The sequence below is a fragment of the Thermobia domestica genome, chromosome 10, assembly GCF_964235325.1.
Source record: "Thermobia domestica chromosome 10, izTheDome1.hap1.1, whole genome shotgun sequence".
Lineage (NCBI taxonomy): Eukaryota > Metazoa > Arthropoda > Insecta > Zygentoma > Lepismatidae > Thermobia > Thermobia domestica.
In genome coordinates, this window is record NC_137463.1 from 192,344,989 (window position 1) to 192,365,746 (window position 20,758).

The following is a 20,758-nucleotide window of genomic DNA, read 5'->3' on the forward strand; positions in this document are numbered from 1 at the left end:
CATTATACTATATTCAATGAAAAATTATCCCTCTTGAAAGAATCTCGTGGGCACAACCTGTGCCCTAAAACACACTTGTGAGCACAACTGCCTGTTCCTAATCTACATAGTGTAAGGCCAGTCACTAATTGACACTAGTGTGGAGTCGTCAATCTGAGGCAGAAGAGATACCGAAGGAAAGGACTAATTTCATTAGTAGCACATCGAAAGCAGTCAGTATGCAACTGAGGAAGAGAGTTGCTTCATTGCTTGTCAATACACGCGATGAACGAATCCGCAGAAAGAACAGTAATTTGTTACTTAGAAAAGACTCTCACTGGGAATTTGTATTAACTCTTGTGTTGACAATGAGTTTCACAAATACTATATAATTCAGCCGATGGAAAGCCTTCCTAACCAACACCAAGGATACTAATAGCTTTAAGTATATAAAGTTCTTTTTTTAACGAGAAGCAAAGACTGGTATACTAGTGTTCATATTAGAATAAAGGAGATATTCTATAATAATATTTATGTTGACTAGTACGATTTACGTTATACGTAGTTTAAATACATATGTTACAATGATCGCCAATTAATATCAAACAAACTAATTTACTTGGAATAAAAAGTCAATTATTTATATTTACCTATTAAAATGCTACGAAAGTTATAAAAAAAGCTATAACGTTGTTTTTACATTGCTAGCTGAGGCTAGCTAATCTTTGAGAGGGTTACGCCCTCTTTTAGGGAAGTGATGTGAAGGGATTGAGAGTTGCGAGATCTCAAAGTGCTTTATTGAATTTCTTTCACAACAGTAATGGACTTAAGGAACTTTGCGTTCCTTAACATTAGGTGCAGAAAATAGCCAAATACATATAGACAACACAAACATACATACATAGCTGTTATGAAAGTAAAATATGAACAAAGATCTACGAAACAGTAAATGAGGAACAGTATTTAGGCAACATATACAATAAACATATCAGGAGAATAGAAACTAGGTGATAATAACATAGTAATATAGTATTTTAATTGATGAGGATGAAATATGGGATGAGGTGCAATCATAGGACAACACATAGGAGCATATTAGCGGACGAATGCAGTTAACTTCTTGCCTAGGAGGACTCTAGGCTATGATGAGAGACATGATGAGCCCAAGTGAGTATGAGTAGGGTGGCTGTCCGGACATGTAGAGCATTTCGCTGGTTGGTGCAAATTAGTGCATAAACGAGTTGAGTGTGGTCCTGCACAGTAACCGTATTTGAAGTCATTCTTACAATCAGCTGTATTGTGCGTATTATATATTCTTGACAGCGTTTGCATCGAACTGGTAATGGTGCCATTGAACGCGATGGTTCGACTCGATGCTTGCGATTGTATATGAAAGCACCACGAGCAAGCAAATCGTCGGTTGTCTCTTGATGGGGTGTGAGGATGCGAACCATGAAGGTGGGCCTACGGTCGTTGCGAATTCTAAATACCTTAGAAATGGTGTAGCCTTCGAGTTTTAGTTCATCATGAACTTCCTCGTCTGTGAAAGACGGGTCGACACCGTGGGTGACAACAGAAACGAACGAGGGTCTCCGTGGTGGAGGGGGTTCCTTGCGTGTCGAATTAGTGAGATTGACGATCTCAGCTTGTGCTCCGAAAGTATCTATTGGCACTTTGTTTTGAATCGTCTTGTATAGAACAGAGTCAGACGTTTTAAAAATATAACCGCTTCTTGCGTGTACAATTCCCTTGATGCAGTACGTGGAAGATACTTCCTTAGCTGGAGTGCAACAAATTTCTCATTGGTAAACTTGGTATCATAATTGCGGAGAAGGGTGGAAAATGATGTCTGAACAGGTGGAAAAGTGGAATCTACTGGTGGTCCTATATCCATGGAGTCATTAGTAGTGTATTCGGTATGATGCTTTTCCTTCGGCGGTGAATCTTGAACTCGGGCAGCATAGCTAGTTTTTGATTGAGGCGACTTGATCGGATTGATGTAGAAGATTCGACAGATGCGCAAGAGGTCTGAGTGTCTTTCCGTTTGCGAGAGCCAGAAACATTCGCTGATGTGTTTGATGATCCCTTCCGTCGCCCCACCTTCGTGGGACAAGCAGAAGGTCCATCAACAACAGTAGGCAGATTCGTATGTCGACCGCTAGTTCGTTTACCAGGTTTCGTGCCATGATCCGAAATAGTGAAATCTATCCATTGGGCAGATGCCCAGATACTGTGTATATGATGTGATGTGATGTAATGATCTGATAGCAAGGTTGGACTATCCCTTTGGATAGTAGTCCAGGTAAGACAGTTCCCTTATTAATGCAGTGACACTGTATACCCTTGGCTGAGGTTAGTCTGATAAACAGTATCCTGTAAAAACGCAGAAAAAGTCCAGGAGGGTTTTTCAAAAATTGTCACCGTTCTAAGTAAGTGGCGCTTCAGATGCAAAACGTCTGGAAAAATAAGTATTAAAAAAAGCGCCTGAACTCCAACCTCTAACTTTGGATTTCAAACCTTTGATTCACGGTTATTTGTGATTTCACATTTAACAGAGACAATAGTTTAAAGAATGTGTACTTTAAGTAAATTATTTAAATACATCTTTTTAAAATAAAGTTTATCTTTTAAAAGTATTGTTCACAGCCTTTGTATTTTAATAAGCCTTCTCCAAAATCAATGTAATTGAATTGAGCTGCCATCTTTGGAGTTCTTTTGAACTATACTTTTGTGAACGTTTATATGTTTGTGGCCAGTCCTTTCGACAATGAAATCTCGAATGACGTTTTCCACTGTTCGCTTGCAAATTTTGCTTAAATTGTCCAGTTGTAATTGAACATTTAAAAGATTTGGCCATTATTTCTTTATTACATTTTTACGGGTACACTGGAAGTGTTGGAATTAAAAAAAAATAAAAAGGTAAAGCATTATATCCTACACATTATACATTCCAACATCACATAATTGTATATAGGGGTTGCATATACCTCAGGCGTTTGTATCATGGCCAAATTATAATGAAAAACAAAGGATAACCATTTTCCCAGTCTAAGTTGAATCTTTAATGCTTGGAGTGTTTTGCCCAAGAAACACCATATATCACTGATCTTATAACTAATTGTGTGCGTAATGTAACTGCATGCAAGAAGAAAACACTGATCACACATGAATTAAAAACACCAAACGGAAGTAGGCTAAAATCTTGCAAACGGTGCGAGATATTGAAAAAATAACCGAAAAAAATCTCCCCTTTACGGTATCTCTTGCCGATTTTTATCAAGACGTCTTTCACTTTTGTCTGTAAAGGGACATGTACAGATGTGAGGAATAACAAGGAGATTCATGCCCATATGTGAATGGTGCGCTGTGTAGAGAGCGCAGGTTCAGCTAGTCTATACATTAAAATGCTAGGTATATAGGTTTGTTCCAATCCTTTCGAGAATGACATCTCGAAACCCACAAGTGCTAGAAACTTGCCGTTTTCACCGGTTGATTTCATCTTTTGTGTTGACTGTATAGTTCTAATTGAATATTTTTAAAATAGCCGTTATTTCTTAATTACATTTTAAAGGGGTACACTGGAATGGCAGAAATTTAAAAAAATCATAATATCCTACGAGTTATACATTCCAACACCACATAGTTGTATACAGGGGTTACATGTCTCTCAGGCGTTTCTTTCATGGCCAAATGATAATGAAAAACTAAGGATAATTTCTCCAGTCTAAGATGGATCTTTATTGTTTTGAGTGTTGTGCCCAATAAACACCATATATCACTGACATTATAATTAATTGTGTATGTAATGTATTTGCTTATTACATACTGTATGCAAGAAGGAAGAAAACACTGATCATATATGTATTAGAAACTCCAACAGGAAGTAGGCTTAAATCTTGCAAAGGGTGCAAGATATTGAAAAAAAAATAATCGAAAAAATCTCCCTTTCATATGTACCCCATGCCGATTTTTTATCAAGACATCTTCCACTTGTGTCTTAAAGGGACATGTACAGATGTTGTGAGGAATGACAAGGAGATTCGTGCTCATGTATGAATGATACGCTGTGTAGAGAGTGCAGGTTCAGCTAGTATTTAAAAAATATATAAAGAATTAATCTTAGAAGGGTCACGGTGTGTCGTACCGCACTCCCCAAAAAGCACTATCTTTAAGTTATTGATATAGTAATACATGATTACAGTTTTTACTTACGAGCTTCCTAGTGGTTAAGCGATTAGCACGCTCCTTTGGCGGGGGAAACCCGGGTTCTAATTCCCCAGCGGAAACTTATTTCGTTCAGATACCACGTTAAGTCCTGAACACCTGCAAATAATTTTTCTTTAATGGAAAGTTCGCTCTAGTGCAATTGTAAAATGTGTTGATCGCCACATAGAGCACAACCAGTGACAGAAGCGGACTGTCAGATGGGTGAACACTTCAGTCATCTATATAGAATCCTATCATGTCGGTCTCTGTATTCTATTGGGCTTTACACATAAGTTTTTTGGCTTTACAAGTAACTTCATTTTCAACAGTTTCAGGATACTAGTATACTTTTACTTTAATTTTTTCCTATTTCAATTGTTTAGGTAAAATACGAGTATTTACTTACAAGGAAGCTTTTGGCCGATAAATAATAGCAAATCATGATTGTGATTATACACACATATACGAGAAAATAATATCCATGATTGCTTCTTCTCATAATAATTTAATTTTTAAAAAATGTTACCAATTGTTTACAATTATTTTTCAGATAATCTCATTATTGTTTCGAAAATGTTCACTGCATTAGCAGAATGGAACAAAATGTTTAACTTTAAAATATTAAATTTGAAACCTTTACGGTACTTCGAATTTCACTTTAATATGTAGGTCTACGTCTCATATAGTCTCAGTGCTGAAAATGAACACTAATATTCAACAAACGAGAACAACAGTTGACTTGTTGATCACAGTTCATTACTTTTACCATCGAGGCTACGAGAGCATTTTGACCTATTACTAAGTAGTGCCCATGCCCTCCATGCATGCCGGTTGTCCAAAGAAGTAGAGGGACCCGGCTGAAGTTAGGGGGACCCGATCCAACCATATTATAGTTCATCACCATATTAGAGTTTATTTGCAAGCCTACCGTGAAAATGTTAGGGGGGCAGCAAAAATTTAGGGGGGCTAACCACCCTGGATACGGGCCTGCTTCCATGACCTATGACACCCCCTTCCATTTTTTTCTGTCATGTCCTCCAGGAAACAAGTAGTGACTACATTTAAGTTTAAACAATGTTTTTGTCTTTTTTCGTGTTAATATCTGCCTTTTTCCTTGTAATCCGTGTTGAATGAAAAGCATTCTCATATTTAGATAATTATCTATTAAATATTTCTCTCTTTCCCTCCCCCCTTCAAATAAAATACAAGGGAATGCTTTGCAGCTTTTAGTAGAATTTACCAGATCTTTGTGGTACTTCGAAAAGAAAAACTAGAGAAAATTATAAGAGATGAAAATTGCCAACCAAGCCCCCAACAAATCAATTAGTATTATCCTCGAAATGCTTTATTAATTTTCAGGAGAGAGTATAAACTATTTTCGGTGAAATACTCTTAATATTGGATGGAAAAATAAATCAGTTTTAGATGAAAAAGTAAATTTGATTACCCCCCTCGAAATTGTACTAGTTCCTGAGCATGAAAAATGGAATATCTATGGAGGTTATTCAGCACCACTCTTCCCTCGGTAGTTTGCACACTACTTATGGATAGTTTCTACCATTCACAGAGGGGATATGAAATATTCAAAGAGATTTTCTTCTCGAACAATCATATTATTTTTATTAAAAACTAGCAGAATACCCATTCTTCGCATGAGGAGAATATGTTTCATTTTGGACATAAAGGGATAAATTTGGATTTAAACGGCATCGAAAGTGTCACTGTACATCTCAGCGACCCCGATTACTATGGATTCGATACTAATATCAGTCTTTTTCGATCATTTTTAAGTATCTCTCCCTCTCCGTGAAAGTTGCACCGTCAAAGTAAAACGACAAAAATTCTCCCAGGTCCGAATCCCATCTATGTTAAAAATTTGATCGAGATCGGTCTCATAGTTCAAGAGATATGAAGTCATAAACATATTCACTTTCATTTTTATAAAATAGATTCAGTGAATATTTCTGCCCTCTCCCCTCCCCTATCTGATTTACGGTAGTTTCGCCAGTAAATATTTCTCAATGAACGTTTTTTTTATTTTAAATAAAGTTTAGCATGACTGTACAGCATAGATGTCCATTTTACTCCGACTTCACTCACCCTCGCCCTCGCAGTGAAAGTTGGCCTTCATCCTCGCGAAGGGGTTGTCCATCACCCTCGCTCACCCTCACCCTCGTGCTGGAAACTTGTCCTCGCCCTCGCGAAGGGAGTTGTCCATCACCCTCGCACACCCTCGCCCTCGCAGTGGCGATTGGCCTTCCCCCTCGTTCACTCTTGATCTCGCGAAGGGAGTTGTCCATTCCCCTCAAGCACCCTCAACCTCCCGTCATTGTAGGCGAGGGAATTTGAGGGTAAGAATGCCCTCGAGAGGGTCACTCTAACGAGGATGAACATCTCCGCTGTACAGTGCTTTAGAACCCACTATTAGAGAAAGTGTTCGAAGTGATTAATTTACAACTCCAAATATCAAACACCATCTCCCGTGAATAACTGTACTCACGTCTATTAACGAAGATATAAGGTAGTTCCAATACAGTATTCTTAGTTTAAGATGAAATTGTAAAATAATTTTATACAGAAATTCAAATTAGTTGAACATTTTTGTCACTCAAAAAATTACTCATGGCGCTCTGCGCACCTTTGGCACCCTTGCTATTACTTGACCTTTGCTAGATCATTTTAAATATTGAGATTTAAAATGCCAATTGTCATATTGGGGAATTTTCTTAAGCCACTAGCATTGCTACTGATATGAAGTGTTTTACTGTTGTTTTATTTTATGTATATCAATAATAAAGGTACAGGCCACCGTGCTAAATTTCCTCGCTCCGATTTCTTAAACTAAATCATGCTATCCTGGAGTTATTACTGAAATTATAAGAGATGAAAATTGTCAACCGAGCCATTACGAATACAAATAAAATTATAAGACTTTTTAGGAAAGTTTGTCTGGAGAAAATTCACCTCTAAAAGTAAATTAACCCTTGTGAATATTTTCATAAAGAATAATATACGTAACATTATAGATTACCAGCTTTTGGCTAGCTGAGGGCCTCATCCCCAGACCAACTGAATAGATTACTCATTAAGGTACCAATGTATAATAATTTATCTAGAAGACAACACTGGGAGTTAAACCTTCAGTAGAAGATAAAAGTAATAAGGAAGGTATAAAAATGAAGTACCGTAACTCTTTCATAGATTTTCCTTGATGTAGTCTAAGTGTCAGCTCGAGAGATAATAAAATTTGGATTATCTGGTTCTTATTCCATTTTAGAGAACATCTTCTTTCATTCAAAGTAATACTGTAGTAATAATGTATTTATTTGTTTACGTACATCTTTGCCAAGATTCAAAAGACTCCTAATCCAGTCCATATGAAGGATGAATTTTCAACAACATATCTGAAAGTATGCTGCATTCCAGAATGTAGGCACATAAGTGTATATTTGTATGTTAGGGCAAGACAGAAAAATGTGAATGACGTAGCAGTATACTTGACTTCTATAGTTTCTGTTTCGTAATTTCGTATTGTATGGTTTAGGTTATCTTGAAAATAACTACCTGCAACTTAATTATCTGCCAACAACTCCGGTTCAACGTTGTGTACTAATGCATGTACATCCATCATCCTTTGACATCCGTACTACTGGGTAAGAGCTTTATTTTATGATGATCTATGCAACTGGTCTTAGAGACTTAATACCTTTTAGACTACCTGATATACACAATAGCGTGCTTTATTCTTTGATTTCCCACCGCGTCAATGACTCTACATAGTCTCGTCCGCACTAAATTCATATGTGGAACATATCAGTCGGCTCTACACTACTCTGTATCGTCTGTCAATACTTCAAGATTTTGTTACATAAATTTAATATTACTCAAAAGGTAGATTCTGGTTAGATATTCAGATAGTTTAACTTTTAGTAAGGAAACTTGACAGTGATAAATAAGATATGTGAACAAATTATTAATATTTTTCTGACCAGAGTATGTACCTTTTTATTAAATTTAAAATATTTCGTAACAGTTTCCATAATGTAACGTTATCATCCTCAGACGTTAATTGGTATATGCATGTTCATATTCATGTAGGTAAAACTTGGAGGGAGTTACATGTGAACAAATGAAATTAACTCGCACTATTTTTTGAAACAAAAGTTTTTATTGCTCACTTTTAATGTCATCAACAACCACACCGTTGGAAAACATTTTTTATACAAAAAAGATACCATAAGAATTTATTTATTTATTTACAATTTTACACTATCTTAAGGTTTTGATAATATGAAAATATAATTGTTTGGTGAAAGAATGATAATTTTTAGAATGTGTAGATAGAACTGGCCAAAAGAGAGAGAAAAGAAACAAAGAACATTATTTTAATAATGATTTGTGCATTTTATAGTACAAACCAGTTTTTTACCAGTCTTATAAACACAAGTTCCTTACAGGTATATTTATATTGTACAGAGCCGAGTACAAACATTTTACAAGAAAAATATTGCTCCTTTGAGTGGCTCAGAAGTTTTGATGCTGAAAAAGACACTAAAGTGATTTGAATATTTATTTATAGTTCGGACATATACAACAGTCTTATTTTTGTACGCTATTGAAGAAGAAAAGGGTACTGTCAAGTTTATAACAATAAATTTAACTTATTTGAATCGCAGAATTTACATATTTCATTTCCCTTGAGTGTTCTGCCCGAAATCAAGTTCTAGTCAACTCACTTTGACGTAGTCAAGTGGACCAATTAAGCCAGCAATGCAGGAGTGGGATGTCCAATTTCTTTCCCTGTGTTTAAAAAAATATTATGGCAAACTAAAATTAGAGTTGAAGTAGAGGAATAGGTTGATAGTTATAATTATGGATACAAGGTATTTAAGAACTGTGTAATTATGGACTCATTACACAGATAGTTACTTCCACAGGACAAGTAATATTTTTCAGTATAAAACACGGTCTTACGATACCTTTTGAAAGATATGATTTGCCTCAGACTTGGGAAACATATTGTATATTTGTTAATCCTTTATTTTTCAAAACTTTTCTTTTCTATATGTATGTATGTACATTTTCATCAAAGTCTATTAACACCTACATAACCAGATTTTACACAAATATACCTAACATGTACAAAGTTTAGTGAAATAGAGTTGCAATGTAGCTACTGTCTTTGTTTGTACTATCCCGCCCATGACATAAGTAAAGAAAATGGATTAACTGCATGTGTCGTTTTTCTTAAGAGGCAAATGTGTAACGCTAAGTATTAATCTTTGTCAGCGTAATCTAGAAACGTAATGTTCTCAACTTATTCATACAGAGTTAGAAACAATATTAGATTAATGTTATAAGTACTTACCTATGGAAATATTTTTCTATGCTCAGAGAATTTCTGGAATAATTTAGTAAGTTAAAGAAGAAACATGTACTTACGTGATTATTAATGGGCATTGAACGAAATGAGTTACTTTCCTCTGCCACTCAAAGAACAATACTAACTTTTAAAAATCTATACTCGACAGGTATTCAAAATTTGTATAGAGTGCAATTTTTCTACACATAATCACGTTTTATTTCTATCTCATTTAAACTACTTACATTAAAAGAATTACAAATGTATTAACGTCCATTACACAACTACACAAATACATACCACAAGTTTGATCCATTACTTTGATTTCACACACATAAAATCTTCTTAGAATATATATAAGGACTTATTTTTAAAAAAACATTTTATTTTCCCAAATACACTAATTCAGCACCTTTCATTATTTTTGGGACAAATTCAGTTTTTTGTCAGCCACTAAATAATTTGCAGTACTATTGTACAGCAATAGAGTTAACTAAACGACTAGATTATGTTCCAGTGGCTGAGTGTGAGTGGGTGGTTTGAATAACAAAATACTAAGTTCACAACTAACATAAATTCATTTTCATAACAGTTCTTGCATTTGGTGAATTAAATATTAAAACTCTCTTGAATGCTCTACTGAATTCATGAGAGAAGTATAACGTTTCCCAAATTTTAACATTGTAAATTACAAAGCAACTATGTTTAACGCTGAAAATGATTAAGGAGAGTCTGTAAAGTTAGAGTCTTTTTTTATTTATTTCAATCTATGATTTGTTGAATTTTATTCAAGATACTGAAAGATTCATCGGTTGGAGAGATAAGCTGTATTTTAAATTATTAAATTACTAGATTACGAATATAAATTAGTACCTTTATTTCAATATTTCCTTAGCTCATTCGATCTAAACCTTTAAATTCCAAGTAAAGCGTCTTGGACAAGATAATAAACATTGATTTTTGAAGTGGAACCACGTTTTACACAATAAACACTTACAAACATCATGAGGAAGTAAGATTGATATGGTATTTGTGTTGATCAGGTTATTGTATACCTGATATAGTGAATATCCTCGACAGTTATGGATAATATTATCATATAAAGTACTGATGCTTGTTTCAAATAAATTGAACTCCTATGTAGAATATAATTATTTTAAATAAGCTAAGGAATACGTTTATATTTATTAAAACTTCCTTGAAATGCTATAATTATACAAAGTTATAATGTATAATTAAAACTCTTTGGGCTAAGTACAAGGAATATTTGTATTTTATAGACCTAAGATTCTTGTTTTAAATAATTAATTAACAATATCTGCCTTAATTAACTTTGCTATTAGAGGATTTTGATTTACGTTTTAATTAACTAATATTAGCAAATTACAACATTATCCTGTTTAAATATGTTTTGTTAATAGACTCATTGCGTAATTGAAAAAAATACAAACGTTTTCTACTGATTGTATAATAGCGTCATATAATAATTATAATATATGTATATTCTTTATAATTATTGATAAGACATTGTTACATGAAAAAATAAAGCAAAAACTATAATTCTATTTTTTTTTAAATTTTCGATATGATAGTTCTTTTCTCGATTTTTATTTAAAATTATTTGCACTCAATCTTTGATATTTACCTATTTTGCAACACAAACACAATTTACTTTCTCTTAACTTTTGTGATGTAAGATTGTGTGACTTGTGTATCGTTTACTACATTTACAACAAAATTTAACAATAAAGCCTTTACTGAATTAAGGTTTAGTGTAATCGTGAAAAAATTCCAATTACAGACAATTTTAAAATAAAGTTTAGAAAAAAAAATTCTTCAGAGAGATAGTAATATTATTTTACGAATTTTTAAAAATTATTAAATTAGAATAAATTTACGAATCATTGCAATAAATTCTCTGACTTGATATGAAATAGTATTATATTCAAAGATAATGATGCATGATGTGCGCGTATAAAATTTGATTTAAACGTTTGTTTTAAATGTAAGTTTTTAACTTTACATTTGAGATATGCATTATAAAGAAAGATTATAAAGATCTCTCCTGATTAACTTTCAACGTTTAGGAAACACCAGAGAGAAATTCATTCTCAGTAAAAGAAAAAAAGTTTCAAATAAAATGTATATACAAAAGTAAGTATCGGTAAACGTTATCATTCAAACATAACATAACAATGACTTTACTGAAAGTCATTATTACTCTATTAATCAATAATGTCTAAAGAGTAAGTCATCATCCTTCGATCAACTACTCATCAGCTTTACTTATGCGACAGCTAGAGGTAAGTCAAAGTTAAATTTATTGTCGCTTTTAAAAAATAAAACTAACTCAACTATGCGGTATGTTGTAACATTTGGTTAGAGTTTAAAACTCACAAATTCATGTCAGAACAGAGCAAAATATAAAACAATGGTTTAACCATAATAGATTGTCTTTATCATACTTATAAAAGTCTTTCAGTGTTTCACACATAATAAAAGTTCACTTGTAGTATACTTCCATTTTGGTGATCGTTAATATTCATTAGAACTCCAGTCTTTTCTCTGGGAAGCTAATTGCAAACAAACTTATCTGCTTTCCAAGGTAGATATGTCGTTTATTTATATTTATGTATATAGGTATATTCATAAGTTGATGACTAAGTGAGTGAAAGAAAGGTGTACGAAAATGTTTCCAGGATGTATTATTCAGATGCAGTAGAGCTAATTGTCCATGGTACTCTCACCAAACTTGTTTCCAAAACCTCAAAGATTCACATTTTCTTAAAAAATACAAAACTTCCATTTTACCATTTGGTTTCACTTTGTTTTCCCAGAGTATGAAAGTTCAAGAAGTCTCTATCTTACTTTTTTTTTTTGGTAACACTAGGCCAGTGTCATTTCATACCCAACAAAGCACACTGACCTCAATCTTCTGTCATATCTTCTCTTCATCGCTACTTTTATGCGAAGTAGTGGCCGTGTGATGATATTTCGATTCAGGGAAATTTTCCAAATCTACATAACCTGTGTTGTCATCCAGGAGTTTACAAAGATCTGATCTCAGTTCCCCAAAATCAGGTCGTTTCGTAGGATCTGCTTGCCAGCAGCGTGAAATTATCTTAAAGAACTCAGGTCTGCAGTGATTTGGTCGTTCGAGTCGATAACCTTCTCTAACTTTACGCATTACTTCTCGAGCACCCATACCAGGATATGGAGTTGACCCTACAAAGAACAAAATTTGTTTAAATAAACCATATCACGAAGTGTTTAACGCCATTGAACGTGATACACGTTTATGTAGTGAAACAAAATGATAGAAGTATTGACAAGTATGTTTCATTTCTCATTGTGGATCTATGATAAATCTCGAAACTATGAAAACTCGTACTGGAACCGGACGTAGTAGATCTATACCTTGTAGTTGTAATACTAGAATTTTCTTGTATCTGCAATACTGTATCACTGAAACTTTCTTACTATTGCTGAAACTTTCCTGTATCCTTCACTGTTTTCGCTATGTGAAGATCAATATTCAAGCCGAAATTGGTAGTAAATTTTTACAACTTTCGGTTGCACTAGAGGAATTAAGTCGAAGATGGAAATTTTCTTGTGGTACTGAATCCATACGAAGAAACTACTTCTCCTATTCCATTACCGTTTTTTCTTCTTTGTGGTGAGCAATGTTGAAGCCAGAAACCGTAGATTTTCAACAATTTCAGTTTGAATAAAGCGATAAAGGTCGATGAAACTTTTTCTTCGAGCTCTGAATCGATTCAAAGAAAACGCTTCACGCTATCTTTTATGGTGCTTGTACTATGAAAGTTTATGTTGAAACCGAAAGTAGTAGTACATTTCTACTACTTCTGAAAATGAAATGAAATGAAATCTTTAAGTTGTACGTCCCACAGTTATGCCGGTTAGGCTAAAGGAGACGGTGATGATGAGAGATGAGTGAAATGGTGGAATGAAGAAAGTGGGAGGAAACGGGAGAACCTCCACCACCGAGCACGGTGTTTGTCCACCACAAAGTACTACTTCTGATTTAAGTATACAGAATTGGTTGGAAATCGAACATATTTCTGGGACACTTATCGGTAGCACAAAACTGATTTTCGCTATCTATTACCGTTCACGTTCTTTGGCGATCAACGTTAAAACCGAAAAAAGATTTTATATCAATTCTGGTTTGAAAAGACGGTTCATGAGGATAGCAAGGACCTATTCTAAGAACGTTGAATCGATCCATAATAAACTGCTTCTTGCTATCTCGTACCGCTTAATTCTATGTTGATACATATTGAAACCGAACATTGTAGTAAATTTTTACTACTTCCGGTTTTAGTTGCGGAATTAGGGTGGAGATGGAATATATCCTTCGGACGCTTAATCGATTGCAGAAAACTGCTTCTCTCTATCTATTACCGTTCTTGGTCTACAGCGATCATCGTTAACAACGAACATTTATAATTTCTACCATTTCTTGTGTAAATAGAGGGTTAACTTAGGAAATAGAGTCTGCTGTTGAGACGCAGAATCATTTCCAAGAAAATCGATTGTCGCTGGCTCTTACAGTTTTCCCTCTGTGAAAACTCATAGTGAAACTGAAAGTAATGATAAATTTCTACCATTTCCGATTTAAATAGAGAGATGCGGATGAAAATGTTATCTTTTCTTCAGATGCTGAATCGAAAAACAGTTTGTCGCTATACCGCATTTGTCCTGTGACAGTCAATATTGAAACCGAAATTATTAATTTGTAGGACTTCCAATTTGAATAGAATATTATTTTAATGGAGGAAATTGAATTCATTCTTTGGATGCTGAATTGATTTCAAAAGACTGTTTCTCGCTACGTCTTAGAGTGTTTCCTCTATGGCGATCAAAGTTGAACCAGGATATGGGTAATTTCTACTACTTCCGGTTTGAGTAAATTATTAACGTACTAGTTGGAACCAATTATGGGGACACTAAACCGATTAAAAAAAAAACACCTCGATATTTCTTACCGTTTTATCTCTGATACCAGTCGACAGGCGGAAAAACAAAACAGATAGATAGACATAAATGTTCTGTAATATTTCCGATATTTATGAAAAAGCATAATTTGGAAGCCTAATAAAATTATTACTGCCGTGGGAATCCCATTACAAAATTAGGGTCAAATCGACAAATTTTGAATCCAGATATTGAGAGCTTTTCTACTGACCCACAACGCATCCAAATTTTGTATTATTAAAGTATGAATTTTATTCAATATAATTTACACTCTGAGTTGCATTTCTAATTATTTCACTGTATTGATACATATATCGAATTTGCCAGTGCAAAAGACGCGCAACATTTTCTGTAGGGCATATTCGATTTTGAGCAAGAAAAAAAAAAAAAACTTTCACTGAACATTATAAATATTCGTTATAATGTAGTAGCCTAAAATGCATTGAGTCTTTTGTACACTAAATGGTGTTAGTGTTGCAGATCTCAGGGTATAAGAGCTGCACCGAGTTAGGTTTAACATCATTTCACAGCTGACAACTACAGCTAAGATATGTGCAAAAAGTGTTGGAATTCTTACGTGTATAATCAGACGTAAGGTATTGTGCCGTGCAGATGCGTTAACTTTTCTCAAAACTGCAGTATATTTTACAATTTTATTTCGATAAAGGACAAAATTCTGGGACGCTCGTAAAGAAATTTGTGCTTTGTATGGAGAAGATACGCTATCAAAAGCAACTGCCAAAAGGAGGTTGAGTCGCTTTTATTCTCGAAGTTTCGTTGTTAAAGATAATCCTCACAGTAGGCGACCAGTCACAGCAAAAGTGGATGATATTCTAGCAAAAGTCTACCAAGACCAACATGTAAACATTCATGACATTGCCAGTGGCGTAAATCTCTATCACTGAAGAGTGTCAAATCATTTGGAGAAAGCTGGCTACAAGAAGAAGATCGAAACTTGGGTGCCACATGATCTGATTCGAAAATTTTTACTTGATGAATTTCCCTCATCTCTACTGACGACATAACGAATCTCTACTGAAACTAAAGCAGTTGATTATTCGAGAGAAAAGCGGATAAACTACTATAATCATGTAGTAAAGATCGTGGTCGAAGTGAGGAGAGGCTCAACAATCTATGGTAAAGCTCACACTAACATCCAGGAAGATTACGTTGTACGTTTGGTGGGATTGGAAGGGCATAGTACATCATGAGCTGCTACCACCGTATAGAACGATAGACTTAGACCTGCACTGTCAACAATTGGCGCACGCGTGCACTTAGCAATTCAAAAGAAACGATCGGAACTAGTCAACAGGAAGGCTAACACGCTGACAACGTCAGATCACATACATCTTTACACTGTAAAAAAAATCGTTGTGTTATTTCAACGGCATGCCTATGTGTTAACACGATTGTGTTAAAATATAACACAAACAATTGGTTAGAACAACTCACTCTCCATTTGGAGTTGTGTGTCAAATGCCGGTAGTTGAAATAACACAAAACCTGTGTGTTAAATTAACACAAGTGTAGAATCTTCGGTGTTTTCTGCGTGATTGCCAAATATGTTGGGCATCTAATTATAAAGGCTTATCAATTGAAGCTATATGCAAACACAGTAGAAAGAAATACTTAAACAAATCGAGGTATACGCAAAATTTCATCTCCCACATTTGATGCTTTTATTGCTTCTTTTTCTAAGCGAATATGTACTAGAAACAACAAACGCATCAACTTTATTAGATGGTAACTGTCGCCGATCATTTGAAAGTGAATAAGGAAGAACTATAAAATAAAATAAATAGACAGTCGTCATTTTGTTATAAAATTACATGGCGAGCAGATTTTATCTTATCCCGGTTATCGTCGAATATACGCGGCTTAAAGGAGCACTCTTAGCCAAATTCAAAAGACCTCAACAATTTATCCCTCTACAAGCGACGTTTTCTTCATCGCCTCCGTGGCCAAGTCGGAAGAGCACGCGGCTAGTAATCGAAAGGTTGGTGGTTTGTGCCCTTCCTCCGCCAGTGGAGTATTTTTTTTTTTACTTGTTTAAAGTTTTTTTTTTTTTTTTTTTTTTTAGGCTAAGCATAATGTAAACATATTACGCATATAGACGATTTAACATATTTTGAGGAAGTAATTTTGTCGTTCATTAACGCTTACGGCACGGCTCAATACTTAAACAAAGACGTAACACACCCCCTGTGTTAAACGTCAACACTGCGGGGTACAGTATGTGTTGAACTAACACCGCATAGTGGTAGTCACGCTGGAACCACTGCCTTGAGTTAAAATTGAGTTGAATTAACACAACCATTTTTTACTGTGTAGTGACCCATCAGAAAACTTGGTTAAGAGGCCTAATCACTGCGAAATTTAAATACCGCTAATTTTACAGTAATTATGTGATATCTTCAAATGGATAAAAGATAATCGAAGTGTGAAACAAGAGCTGTCCTAGATAATATTATTTTGCATGAGATGCTGTTATCACGAGTCACCTAGTAGCTTTTCGTTTGCAGCCATTTAGAAACGCGAAAATAAATGCCAATTTTCTAAATGACTGGAAATCGAAAGCCGATAAATGAGTCGTGGCAACGATATCTCATGTAAAATAATATTGTCTAGCGAGCTCTTGTTCCACTTTTCGATTATATTTTTATCTATTTGAAGATATCACATAATTACTGTAAAATTAGCGGTGTTTTAATTTCGCCCTGATGGGGCCTCTTAAGATATTTTAATGTATTTACAGTTTAGCCCGAAAGTGGTAGCATCCGACTATCATTTGGTTCAGTCTCTGAAAAACTTCGCGAATGTTATTTAGTTGGTTTGAAAAGAAATCTATGAAAACCACGTATCACAAAATTTTGACCAGAAACAACATAAGTTCTGTAGTGACAGCATTGTATGTCTTGCCGGAAAAATGACAGGTCATCGAACAAAATGGTGCATAATCTTGATTCATAATAAATGTGTTCTCAACTTTGACCTCCAAAGGCTCAATACATTTTAGACAACTTGCCAAAATGGTATTTTAGCAACTAATATGCGTGGAGTTGCCAATGTTTACGTAACTAAGTTTAGAATCTCACGTGCAAATGGGAATGTTCACAGTTTATGTGCGTCCACAGATAAAAACAGACACTGAAGAGATATATAGAGCAATTGCATCCAAACTGCATTTCACATTTCAGATATAAAAGTACGTAGTAAGTTGTTCTACTTGCTCTTTTACAATTTCAATTGACGACTTCTTTTTGTCTTGCATTAACCACCTTTGCCTTACTTTCACGTTAGCATTAACATTTACTTTCACTGTACATACTGTAGCAAATTAGCTTAATACGATAATCTCAAAACATTTTTTATACTATATCTATATATTTTACTTAGAAAATGTAATCTGTTATTACTCTGTTAGTTTTTGTCAGACAATTAAAATTATATATACACAATACGTAATAACTCACCAAGAGTAACGATTTCCCACATAAGTATTCCGAAGCTCCATACGTCAGATTTATGAGTGAACACGCTGTAAAATAGTGACTCTGGTGCCATCCAACGAATGGGGAGCGCTCCCTACATGAATTTTGCAAATAAAAATAAAAATATATTAGTAAAACGTAATATTGAGCAAACATTTACAGTTTAAAAATAAGTAATGAATATTTCCAACACACACGCACAGTTGAAATTTTAATTATGGCCTACTTCTTACCTTGAATTGTTTACACTTTGGAATAGTAGTCAATTACGGAGCTCATGAAAGATGCATCTCGCAACGGAAGCAGGAGCTAAATATCAAAATGGCAGCATAGGGGCTACAAGGTTCCTAAGTTAACTAGAGATTATTAATAAGATTTTTAAAAAAATCCATTAATGTACTTATTACAGGTAGTCCAATTATCGGGCACATAGGGATTTCAACTGAGGAATTATACGTATTAGTTTGGCTATATGCTACAGGACTGCTTTGCAGGTTATTCAGTATAAAGGGGTGACTACGTGAAAAGGTTTCAAATACAGCAGTACTCTGCTATGTTTCGTTAAGTGTTATACCATTTTCACTGGAATAATAAATACTTGAAACATATTTTGATACACGATGAATATTGAAGTGATTTAATAATTTCGTTGAAAATGACGGAGTGTGGCTCTTCTTAACAGCTCAAACATCGGACTAATTAACTATTTCGATGAAGGCAGAATTGGCGACAGGAAGATCGAGAGACGATCTTTTTCCCATATTGACTGATGCTAACTGAAGGAGGAGTAGAAAATTCCTAAAACAAAACGTACAGTGGTTCCCTAAAAGAAAACGTTCGCGCGAACTGGAATCCACAACAAGACGGAGCCACACGCCACAAAATTCAAGCTACCAAAATGTTCCTCGATGAATTTTTCGGAAATCGTTTAACTTGTCAAGGTCCCCAAATCACCGCATCTTTATACTCCTGCTCGAGGTGTTGTATCCACTATGGTAGAAGCAGATTACAACTACGTTGATGCTAAAGAACGATGCTCCCAACTCTTGTCGCAAAGAGTATTGCATGGTTTTGCAAGAGAGAGGTAAGTTCCATATTAAATTACATGTAATGCAGTCATTCGTTTTGATATACGTATTTCAAGTAATACTGATGTGTGCGACAATTGGATCGTCCTTTGTATTATTATTATTATTATTATTATTATTATTAATAATAATAATAATAATAATAATAATAATAATAATAATAATAATAATAATAATAATAATAATAATGCAACTTTTTGTTTTGCTTATAAGTTTCCAATAAGTAGGAAAGATTAATAAATTAGAAAATATCTAATAGTTTAAATTTAATCTAAAATCACACAAAAATGAAAGTTTGTTTCTATATGCACTAATACTGTCCTTATCATTCTTTCAAATGCATTTTTTACTGTTAAAAATGAATTATAAAAATTGAAAATTCAAAACTCTCTAACATGTATAACACAAAGGATGTCTGAGACCACCCATCAATTTCTTCCAAATCAGTGTGAAATTATTAAAAAAAAAAAAAAAAAAAAAAAAAGAATATAGAAGATTTGCTGAAAACCAAGTACGAATGATTTATCCAACGTTTGTATTTCCGACCTTCTACACAGAGGTAGCTCCCTATTCGGAGGGAATTTATTTTTCAATGAAATACATTTTGTTTCAGATTCTAACTGATGGAAAAAAAGAAAAGAAAAAGAAAAAGGGGAAAAATTTTCTTTCTCACATTTCATTTCCTAGAATACCTTCTTTGCTCTTAAGACAATATATGATAAAAACGTAGCTCTATACATAGGACCATTCATCCGTGTTCATAGAATTCGAGAATATTGATTTTATGAAAATATTAAATGCAGTGATTCTAATTAGGATACTGTATTAAATAGTAAAATATTTAATTTTGGATATAGTTTGAAAGTTGTCTACTTCTGAAGAAATCAAATTCATAAAATGGAATAACTTGGATTTTAAAATCAGATCATACAAAATATAATACAATTTTATTTCAAAATTATTTCAATAGTGTCCCTAAAAAGGACATTATAATACTTGACCTTTGACTGTGACTAATAACTGACCGAATTACTTGCATGCGTAGATAAGATGACGAACTATGGAGATGGTCAACACAAGATTAACTCTGATTTCAGACAACAAATTTCTAAATCTTTTCGTTTCCCAATACAGTCGTTGAACTCTTTATTTAATATTCACATCATATTCCAAAAATAATATTAAATAACAATAATAAAGTAAAACACAAGAATATTGTAGAAGTAATCACTACGAATCTAGGCAACTGAATAGTAATTAAGATTACCATCCCAGTATCACTCATCTTTTAATTTAAATATCAAGCGGAAACTCTAATGATTACCTTTTGTTTTTGCTCATATACTTCACCCGTGGACTCACAAACACTTCGTGACATGCCAAAATCTGCAATTTTACAGAGTTTGTTGTGGTCCACCAAGACGTTCCTGGCCGCCAAGTCACGATGAATAATCTGGAAGGGAAAAGTACTCATGTTAAAAGTTTATCCTGTCCTATCTACATATTAAAATGCTAAGTTTATATGTTTGTGCTCAAAAGAAAGTTTATATGTTTATGGACGTTTAGATATTTGTGGCCAATTCTTTTGAAAATGATATCTCGGAAACTACAAGCTCTGGAAAGATGCCGTT

At 34.1% G+C, this 20,758-nt stretch overlaps 1 protein-coding gene across 1 annotated transcript in view; it reads right to left on the minus strand.

Moving 5' to 3' along the window:
* Positions 1–8,238: 8,238 nt before the first annotated feature.
* LOC145662912 (uncharacterized) overlaps positions 8,239–20,758 on the minus strand; it is a 248,592-nt gene continuing 236,072 nt past the window's right edge. Inside the window, exons 7-9 of the mRNA XM_081728917.1 lie at positions 20,452–20,580; positions 18,022–18,133; positions 8,239–12,772 (exon numbers count right to left, since the gene is read on the minus strand). Coding sequence (XP_081585043.1) covers positions 12,486–12,772; positions 18,022–18,133; positions 20,452–20,580 — 528 coding nt within the window. The 3' untranslated portion in view covers positions 8,239–12,485. The remainder of the gene's footprint in view (positions 12,773–18,021; positions 18,134–20,451; positions 20,581–20,758) is intronic.